Consider the following 10,443-nt stretch of genomic DNA (forward strand, 5'->3'; position numbering starts at 1 on the left):
GACAAGGCTTGCCTTGTTTAACACGTAGGCTTTCGCGACCAATATTATTAATAATTAAGGTTTTTTGGGTTAGATCGCGTTATTTATAAATGTGTCGTAACCCTCCACCGCTCGACACGGCCAAACAGTAAAAAATGTGTCACGTTTACAAAGGACAAATAGTTCACTACTTTAGCCCCACCGGTGTGTTGAATTTTAAATGATGTTGATTCAACACACCGGTGGGCTAAAGTAGTGAACTATTTGTCTTTTGTCAACGTAACACTTTTTTTTACTGTTTGGCCGTGTCGGGTGGTGGAGGGTTACGACACATTTATAAATAACGCGATCTAGCCCAAAAAACCTTTATTATGAAGGCTTTTACCCTCTTAGTCCTGCACCTTTTATCGCCTGGTGCTGGACGTTTTATCGCCAAGTGTTGGGAAAGCCCTTTGATCAACGTGACCCATTTTTCTGCAGGGTAGGTCCTCAATAGCAACGTAGATTTACATCGAGTATCGCTCATAGTGGACGACGCTTGAGCGTAGAGCGACAGAGCGTACGTTGATAATGCTTTCAAATTTAATTGTAAAGCCTTCAGAAATGTGTCTCCCCAAGCTCAAGTAGGTGGTGCGGTGTTTAAAACATCAGCATTTTTGGGCCACACCGACACCTCCTGTACTCCATCAGTGTGAATAGGGGCTCAGTGTGACAACATTTCGCTGTTGCAGGTACCGGGAAAAAGCGAAGCAAGACGCTGATGCTGTTGGGAAGCTCACTGCCTCGCTGCTGCAATCTCTGGGACGGGTGAGGCGCGTGGCACAGATACCGAACTTACTCAGTTGTGATGAGTTGTTATTAATGGACGGTGAACATGTCTTGAGGTTCGCATTGCCGAGCACGGAGGACTAACGCGGCCGCCGCTTGTGTGTTTCGCAGCCGGCGGACGGCATATCGGAGGGAGACGTGAGGCTGTTTTGTGAGTAACGTCACTTGGCACAGCATCCGTAGCCGTGCTCAGCCACCGCTCGGGTGCGCTGAAGCCGACCCTTTATCTAATGGATAACACGGCGAAGAAGGGAGGGGGGCCCGGGTTAGAATCCCGACTAGGGTGCCTTTCTGCGTGTGTAGTTGGTGCGTTCTCTCTCTCTCTCTCACACACACACCCTGTTCTGCATCGGTTTCCTCCCAAGTGCTCCGGTTTCTTCCTCGGGCTAAAAAGAAATAAAAACCCAACATCCGATTTGCACGCTTGGCTACGTACGGTGCCAAGGAAGGGCGACGTACATTCACGCAAAATATGCCAAATGCTCTTTGGTTCTTTCGGTAAAGTGACGTATAAAGATAAAATAATAAATTAAATACTAGTATACGACGTTTCGATTGCAACACAAGCAATCATCATCAGGTATAAATGAAATAGAAACACAAATCTAGTATACTTAGAAATGTAATGTAATACAACCGAGAGTCGGATAACATAACAGTCAACACCCTACCTGGTTGATTACATTCTTCCTGAGAATGCTAAATTTGAGATAGAGATTAAACACAGAACCAGAGACATATAGACAAACATATAAGCAGACAGATATCACAGAGATACATAGAGAGAGACAAACATAGGCAATCGAAACGTGCCTTTACCGAAAGAACCAAAGAGTAATTCTTGCAGTCACGAAAGTTCCAAATTAAGTTTATGCCAATGCTGATAAATAAGTACCCTGCATCTTACTCGACACAGCAGCAACATCACCCTCACTGCAGAAACTTGGCAGCACACTCCCGGAAAAGCATCTTGATTCCATTACACTGTTGTAATAAATATAATTATTATTATTGTTCATATGCAATCTTCCACAATTTGTGCTAACCCTACACAGGGTACAAAGCGTTATATCCACGTCTTAACTCCTTATTTCCACATCCAACGTAACTCTCGCTACTACGGCTGTGGCTACTAGCCACGTGTCACCTGCTACCTCGGTCCAGCGAGTGATAGCAGTGACCTCAACAAATATTCAGTGAGATGTGGAGGCCCCACCGCCCCCCCCACCCACCCCGTTTAACGTGGAGATTGTTGTCGTGTTGCTCCTCTCGCAGGCAAGCACGCGGCCTTCCTGCGCGTCGTGAGGTGTCGCTCGCTGGCCGAGGAGTACGACGCTGAGACCGCCCTCACCGCCGACATAGGTGACCTGCCGCCAGTTGCTAACCCACGACTGGACATTCTCCGTGTTCACGCGGTTGTTTCGTCTGCAGCGCCACGGGTTGACTGTTCATCTGCAGTGCGCGCGGGGAGGGAGTGCAGTGGAGTGGAAGGGTGGGAGAGAGAGAGAGGGAGGGAGGGAGGGAGGGAGGGAGGGAGGGAGGGAGGGAGGGAGGGAGGGAGGGAGGGAGGGAGGGAGGGAGGGAGGGAGTCGCACGGCGTGTGATGTCATCGCACTGGCCGACAAGGCTTATCCTTTAAATTTCGATTTAAAGCTTCTTTCGTGACTTGCAGGGATTCATCTTCTTGGTTCTTTCGGTAAAGTCACGTAGAAGGGAAGTAATAAAATAATAAAAATTAAACTTTTTAAAAATATAATTCTCACGACGTTTCATTCAGACGCTGTCTTTCCGACAGACCTGTTCTTCGCCTGAGGACGGCTGCTTGCATTGTGGCCGAAACGTCGTGAGAATTATTTTATAATGTTTTATTTTTATAATTTTATTATTTCCCTTCTACGTGACTTTACCGAAAGAACCAAGAAGGCTTATCCTTCTTGGTGCTGGCCGTTTTATCACGAAGTGTTGATTAAAGCGCTTTGATCAACGTGACCGGTTTTCTATAGGGGAAGTTCCTCATAGCAACGCAGATTTTCAGTCAAATATCGTTCATATTGGACGATGCTTGAGCGTAGCGCGACAGAGTTTACGTGATAATGCTTTCAACTTTAGTTGGAGGGAGGGAGGGCACGGTGTTGTCATATCGTTACCCCTGGCCAAGCTGATCTTACCCATGTTTGTTGCTGTGTGTGTGTGCGCGCGTCACTGCGCTACGAACCCGGCGATCCGAGTTGGATTCCCGCTCCTGGGCCAACACCAGTGATGATATCTAAGCTAATCCTGGGCCTCCCCCAGGTCGACTCGGCCTCAAACGAGAACTATACCTGGTGGGATGTGTAAGCATCGCCACTTGGTAGACAAAGTCGGCCGGGCGTGGTGCTGGCCACCCACCCCCCTCGTGTGCTGTTCCGGCCTTCATAGGTGGCATGTCGCAAACAGCACTCGCCACAACATTCTGTTAAGGCTATACGGGACGGGGGGGGGGGGGGATCTTTGCTGTGCGCGTTTGTGCAGGCAGTCAGCTGGAGTCGGCGGAAGGCGAGGCGGTGCTGTACGTCATGCTGCGGGCAGTGGACCGCTTTTACCAGCAGTACGGCCGCTACCCAGGTATGAGCGCGCGTACCGCGTGTCCGCACAAACAACAGCCGTTCGCCACTAAGTGGCCGTGCCGTCACCACGGCGCCTGTGCCAGGCTATGTGCACTTTGAGGCCACGTAAAGTGTCGAACGCCCGCTGGCAGGAGGTCACGGGGCAGACCCAAGTGCTATGGGGTTGACTGACTGATGTGACTGGCAGATGCATCAGCTGTGCCCCCTACTATGCCAACGTGCCTCATGTGTACAAAGACCCCCGTATAGCCAGACTGTTTAGGCAAGTGCTGTTAATGTGCACCTATGAAGGCCGGCATGGCACACCAGGGGGTGAGTGGCCAGCACCACCCATTTGTCACCCCGGTGGCGATGTTTACACACCGCACCAGGTACTCATTTGAAACTAATATACTATAAAAAATATATAAATTATTTTTGTTTTACCAAGTTAAGGCTTACTGAGCTACGTAGCTCTTTTTCAGAAGTGACCTGGCCACAAATGGTAGCTCAACTGCGTGGCTCATCACGTGGAAATTTATCGCAAGACAAATACTCTAAACGCATATTCCTAAACCTGGAGGGTAAAAACCGGAGGACCCGGAGAAAAATCCACGGGCAGAGAGACACGCAAACTTCAAATATACAGGGGTCAGGGTCGGGATCGAACCCACTACCTCCTGCATACCAGGCGAGGTAGTTAACATGTCACCCACCTGCAACGCTCACTACCGCTGTTCCTGGCTAGGTGTGCGTGCCGAGGACGTGGACCGGGATGTGGCCGAGCTGCGGGCGTGCGTGGCCGGCCTGCTGCAGGAGTGGGGGCTCCGATGTTCCGTCAAGGACGAGTACCTGCATGAGTTGTACGTGCAGCGTCCCGCTGCCAGACGTCCCTCGGTTCCCATTCTATGGTCGCACGAGCCGAGCTCCGGGGTTCCCGCTCATCACCTTCTAGATGCTCCATAGACTCGCCCCTGCCTGCCTCGCCCCGCTCAGCTCACTCCGCTCCCCTCTACGCACTCTCTTCCCTCTCCCCTCTTATTTCACTTTACTCCCTTCCACGCACCGTCCTACCTCTCATCTCACTCCACTCCCCTCCACGCACACTCTCCTTTTACGTTATGTGCAACAATTTTACATTCATGATAAATCTCAAACATCCTCTGTGACATTGCAGGGGGTGGGGGGTCAACTGCCCATTTGCCCCCCCTCCCCTGTCCCCCGGGTTACATGTTTCACCATATGTTTAACCACCTGTTTAACCACCTGTTTAACCACGTGTTTAACCACGTCTTTAACCACGTGTTTAACCACGTCTTTAACCACGTGTTTAACCACGTGTTTAACCACGTGTTTAACCACGTGTTTAACCACGTGTTTAACCACGTGTTTAACCACCTGTTTAACCACGTGTGTCTGAGCAAGCTGCCACGTGTGTCTTTGCTGTTGTCTTGCAGCTGTCGGTACGGAGCGGCGGAGCCTCACACTGTCGCCTCCTTCATCGGAGGTGCGAGCGATTGAGACGAACGGACGATTTCAACTCGTGTGTGCTGCGCACGCGGCAGCCGAGACTTCATCGCAGCTTGAACCACCAATGCACTTCAGCCCGGGGAATTACACTGACAGACGAGGGAGAGCAACGCTCTTATTAGAGAGAGAGAGAGACCACGCAAGTTAGAGGAATCGTGTTGATTGTAATGAAAAGTTAGTGGGCTTGGCCCAGGGACCGGTCGCGAGCAGGGATGATAGTCGGTGGTCGAGACTGACGACAGAGTTGCAGGCAAAGGAGGGAGCGGCCTGAAAGGGAAATGTGCCGTGGTTATGGAGCAATGAGAGTCGCTGACGTGCAGGTGCTAGTTGGAGTGTAAGTCGCAGGAGCGTGTGACAGATGGTGACTGAAAATGTTTCATTCAGTCGCTGGTAGACGGGAGTAAGCGGCGGACGCTAACGGTACTTTCAACACAAGAGGTGGATAACACTGGTCAACAAAAAAAAAATTCTGGCCTGGACTTTTGCAGCTGTTTTAGACTAATTTCAGGGTGCCGATTCCAAATCTGATCTCAGATTTGCTCTATCACATCTCATTTTTATGCTATCGGCATACCCCATTTTCATAGATTTTACCCGAAATTAACTCTGTCACTTATGATTGCAAGTTGTTGCGAGTCAGTGACTGCTTTAGTGTTAAAATATGGTGCTGTATTTTCAGGATAGTGTTTATGTAGATATCCACATTTAATATTTTTCTTCTGCATTTTTTATTGAAAATGCAATATTTGATATCTCAAAAACCTGATGTGATAGACAAAAACTGATGCCAGATTTGGAATGGCCTATGCCAGAAAAAGTGTGTTGACCAGTGTAATGGATGTGCGGTGCCGGATGCAAAAATGCTTCTCGTTTCTCTTACCAAAACATACCCGACTGAAATCTAAATCTGGACTCAGCCGTTTGTGACTAAGGGCCAAGCAAGGTCAGGGGTCAGGGTTAATCATTTTCAGATTTTAGCAGAATGTAGAGTAAACACTGGCGACTCCGGACCCGCGCCGGGCACGGCTAGACGCGGTCGCGGCACGGGTCGGCTGCGCGGTGGAAAACTGCCGAGTCCTCAACTGCGTAGTCCTTCTTCTTGGTTCTTTCAGCGTCTCCCCGGCAGACCTGGTCTTCACCTGCTTGCGTTGTGGCCGAAACGTCGTGAGAATTATTTTATTATGTTTTAGTCTATTATTTCCATTCTACGTGACTTTACTGAAAGAACCAAGAAGATGAATCCCTGCAGTCACGAAAGCTTTTAAATCGAAATTTATGCGTAGTCCTCGTGAGCGGCTTCCGTGTGCAGAGCAACCAATGTGACCGTCTCGCTCGTCCCCCACCCTTGTCCCCCCCCCCCCACCCTTGTCCCCCCCCCCCCATCCTCGCAGGAACGGCCGCGCAGGAGGCCATCAAAGTGATCACGCACCAGTTCGTGCCGTTCAACGACACGTTCATCTACAACGCGATGGCGCAGACTTCGCTCACACTGCGCCTCTGAACCTCTCCGGGGATGGCGGGAGGGGGGGGGGCCTTGACGTCGCTCGCCAGAGCCCCCCCCCCCGTCTTCACTTTTCCCTTCAAAACGCCGGCCTGCATCCCTTTGTCGCGACCCACACCGACCCTCGCTCGGTGGACCATGAAACAAGCCAACAGCGGCCCCCCACACGGCAACCCCCCCCCCCCCCTCCCTCGTCTCTCTGCCCACCAGCTGTTGGTCTAGCTCAGGGCTGAGGAACCATTGGCCCACGGGCCTGATGTGACCCACAACTTAGATTCACGAGACTCGTGGTCACGTACAGCCCGCACGGACGATAGTCATCCGTCGCTGCAAGCAGTTTAGGCGCACTAATAAATGGGGTACTCGAGGGGAAAATATCTTTTGACCTGTCGATTTAAAGCTTTCGTGACTGCAGGGATTCATCTTCTTGGTTCTTTCGGTAAAGTCACTTAGAAGGGAAATAATAAAATAATAAAAATAAAACATTAAATAATTCTCACGACGTTTCGAGGACGGCTGCTTGCGTTGTGGCCGAAACGTCGTGAAAATAATTGTATTTTGTTTTGTTTTTATTATTTAATTATTTCCATTCTACGTGACTTTACCGAAAGAACCAAGAAGATGAATCTTTGACCTGGCCACATCACGCTCGGTCACTGCCTATCTATGTCTCCTTTACGCCCGGTTGACGTGCACGTTGCGTTATTGGATAGCGCCAGGCTGCGCGTGTGTCAACGCGTAAATCCTATTTGGCCCTCGGGAAAGATTTCCCCTCCAACGTCGCTCGACGTTGCCGCTGCAGCTTGGGGCTCGCCGTGCGAAGGGCGTCACGCGCCGTGACGTGCGCGCGCGTCTTGAGCGGTCACTAAATTGAATTTGTTTCGCCAAGGAAAACTTCGCCTGAGCGTCGCGATTATTGTTTTCCCTTCCCAGACGGCTACCAACTTCGAGGAGGGGGGGGGGGGGGGGTGTTTGACCTGCGCGTTCATTTGAGAGCGTTCTCACGGCACGCGCAAGGAACTTGGGAAAGTGTCCGGAGAACAGCCACGGGGCATGCGTGGGAGCACACCCAGACCCGGCAGGGCGCAGTCGCTTCGTGGGCCTCAACTACGAGTCCCCAGCGCCCGACCTCGTCACGGCTCGGTCCCAAGCGGGAGTTGAGCCCCCGAGGTTTTTGCTTGGGTGACGGTGACCGACGCGGCACAAACAGGGGTTTGTCGCAGGGCTCGCGGGCCCGCGTTCATTCAACCCTCTAGATTTGAAGTTTTCGTGACTGCGAGCTAGGGGGAAGACCAGGACCAGTTCAGTTAATGGTCACTCATGTTGGCCATGAGCGGGAATCGAAACCTATGATGCTTTTCACGTTCTTTTTTTCGCAATGCAATTATCAAAAATACAACAACAAAAACAACATTATCAACCCCGAGCCCATTCACGGTTCTAGTTTCTTTACCGAAAGAACCACGAGTATATTCAACCCTCTAATTTTACGTGCCAGTAGCGCCGTCGATCAAGTGGGCATCGTCGGCGCACATTGCAGCAGAACGGGAACGGTACAGGGGGCGATGGAGCCAGAGAAATGAAATGGAAACCCTCTTCTTGGTTCTTTCGGTAAAGTCACGTAAGAACCAAGAAGATGAATCCCTGCAGTCACGAAAGCTTTCAATCGAGAAATGGAAACCCGTCACGACCTCGACGGCTGACTCCGACCGAGTAAAGTAACTTGGCAACCGAGCACAAAATAAAGTGCAACCGTTGCGCAATGGATAGCCTAAAGGTAATCGGTAAATAAAGATGTCATCAATGAAAAGGAAGGCAAGTCTGAATGGCTGTCTTCTTCCACAGACCACGGAGTTGACCACGGATTGTTGCGGGGGTTGCCCGGGGCAGTGCAGACAAATCCCTTGTCCTGTTCCGCCACGTCCCCAACTCTGCGCTCCCCCCCCCACCACCATCAGCAGCAACTGTCGGTGACCAGGGCGGTGAAGCGTGCTCGCGCGATTGTTCACTTCAACAAAGGCGTGGGTTAAATTTCGATTTAAAGCTTTCGTGACTGCAGGGATTCATCTTCTTGTTTCTTTCGGTAAAGTCACGTAGAAGGGAAATAATAAAATAATAAAAATAAAACCTGAGGGCGGCTGCTTGCATTGTGGCCAAAACGTCGTGAGAATTATTTGATTATTTTTATTTTTTTTATTTTTTTATTTCCCTTCTACGTGACTTTACCGAAAGGCGCTGGTTTTTAGGTTTCGTGGGTTGCCGTAAACTTTGCGTTGTTTGCTTTTCACCCCCCCCCCCCCCCCCCGTCTTGTTCACTCCCCAATCATCACACTCGGAATATTTATTTGTACTGGAGGAATCCAATGAGCTATGAAGCTCTTTTTCGCAAATGTCCAGCTGCTCGCAGTTTACTTCAACGGTACGTAAAGTGTAAATGTGCACAACCTCGCGCAGGCATCAGGAGAGCAGTGGTTCAGTGGTAGGTTGACAACAAGGCTGTACATTTTGCATATTCTGTGGCAGTCTGCAGCTGACTTTGGCTCACCGATGAGCCCTCGGTAAAGAGTGAACTGCATCTGTGTCTCGATTTAAAGCTTTCGTGACTGCAGGGATTCATCTTCTTGGTTCTTTCGGTAAAGTCACGTAGAATGGAAATAATAAAATAATAAAAATACAACATAAAATTATTCTCACGTTTCGAGGACGGCTGCTTGCGTTGTGGCCGAAACGTGAGAATTTTATTATGTTTTATTTTTATTCTTTTATTATTTCCCTTCAACGTGACTTTACTGAAAGAACAAAGAAAATGCATCTGTGTCTCCCAAACACAGTGGCCCGGTGATGCATCTTTTAACAGGCCTGTCCGCCACAATGTCAAGCAGTGTTTGGGATTCAAATGTACATTTCTCTTTTTAAAATTATGTTTAATCCCTCTTAAGCAGAATTGACTTAATAAAACACAAATGTATATTTCTTCTAAATCAACATCACGAAACCCCACCACTTGGCTTTCTTTCGTACAATTCTGCGTGGCATATTTAACCTGACGTTTCTTGAGCATGTTGGTAACTTGTGGAGGGAACTTGGAATTCCGAGGCAAGACCCAAGCACACTGGAAGTGCGATGTGAAACCATCATCGTCTCTGGGCAGATAAACTAGGTTCAACAATGACAGAGAGCCTCTTGCCCTTGGAACGCCAGCCACTGTGTCCACAGTGTACCCACTGCGATGCCTGGGATCAGACACCGGTGATAGCAAACCAAATACAGGGACGCCTCGACTTGCGAACGAGTTAGAGGTCTGTTCGTAAGTCCAACTTCTGTCGATTGCAATCATGTACGGCGTGTATACTAAACACGAGGAATGGAATTAAAAGTTGCACAATCTTCTGGAGATGCCACTGGTTCTTCATTCTGCAGATGTAGATGCCACTGGTTCTTCACGTTCTGCAGATGTAGATGCCACTGCTTATTCATGTTCTGCAGATGTAAATACCACTGGTTCATGTTCTGTAGATGCAGATGCCACTGGTTCTTCACGTTCTGCAGATGTAGATGCTACTGGTTCTTCACGTTCTGTAGATGGAGATGCCACTAGCTCTTCACGTTCTGCAGATGTAGATGCCGCTGGTTCTTCACGTTCTGCAGATGTAGATGCCACTGGTTCTTCACGTTCTGCATATGTAGATGCCACTGGTTCTTCACGTTCTGTAGATGCCACTGGTTCTTCATGTGCTGCAGATGTAGATGCCACTGGTTCTTCACGTTCTGCAGATGTAGATGCCGCTGGTTCTTCACGTTCTGCAGATGTAGATGCCACTGGTTCTTCACGTTCTGCAGATGTAGATGCCACTGGTTCTTCACGTTCTGTAGATGGAGATGCCACTAGTTCTTCACGTTCTGCAGATGTAGATAATAATAATAATAGTACAATTTGTAACGCGCGCAAATTTGCAGACGTAGTGGCCGCAACTCAGAGGCGCGGAGCCAAGCTCAGAGTCGCTCAAAAGCATGATTGTA

At 49.6% G+C, this 10,443-nt stretch overlaps 1 protein-coding gene across 1 annotated transcript in view; it reads left to right on the top strand.

The window, feature by feature from the left end:
* The window catches only part of LOC133357936 (NEDD8-activating enzyme E1 regulatory subunit-like), a 28,501-nt gene extending 18,689 nt beyond the window's left edge, over positions 1 to 9,812 (top strand). Inside the window, exons 12-18 of the mRNA XM_061576128.1 lie at positions 711 to 786; positions 919 to 958; positions 2,083 to 2,169; positions 3,319 to 3,411; positions 4,141 to 4,255; positions 4,850 to 4,899; positions 6,314 to 9,812. Of these exons, the coding sequence (XP_061432112.1) occupies positions 711 to 786; positions 919 to 958; positions 2,083 to 2,169; positions 3,319 to 3,411; positions 4,141 to 4,255; positions 4,850 to 4,899; positions 6,314 to 6,423 (571 nt within the window). The 3' untranslated portion in view covers positions 6,424 to 9,812. The remainder of the gene's footprint in view (positions 1 to 710; positions 787 to 918; positions 959 to 2,082; positions 2,170 to 3,318; positions 3,412 to 4,140; positions 4,256 to 4,849; positions 4,900 to 6,313) is intronic.
* The last annotated feature ends 631 nt before the right edge of the window (positions 9,813 to 10,443 follow it).

The sequence above is a fragment of the Lethenteron reissneri genome, chromosome 60 (assembly GCF_015708825.2).
Source record: "Lethenteron reissneri isolate LAM-NWPU_2019-01 chromosome 60, ASM1570882v1, whole genome shotgun sequence".
In the NCBI taxonomy this organism is placed as follows: domain Eukaryota; kingdom Metazoa; phylum Chordata; class Hyperoartia; order Petromyzontiformes; family Petromyzontidae; genus Lethenteron; species Lethenteron reissneri.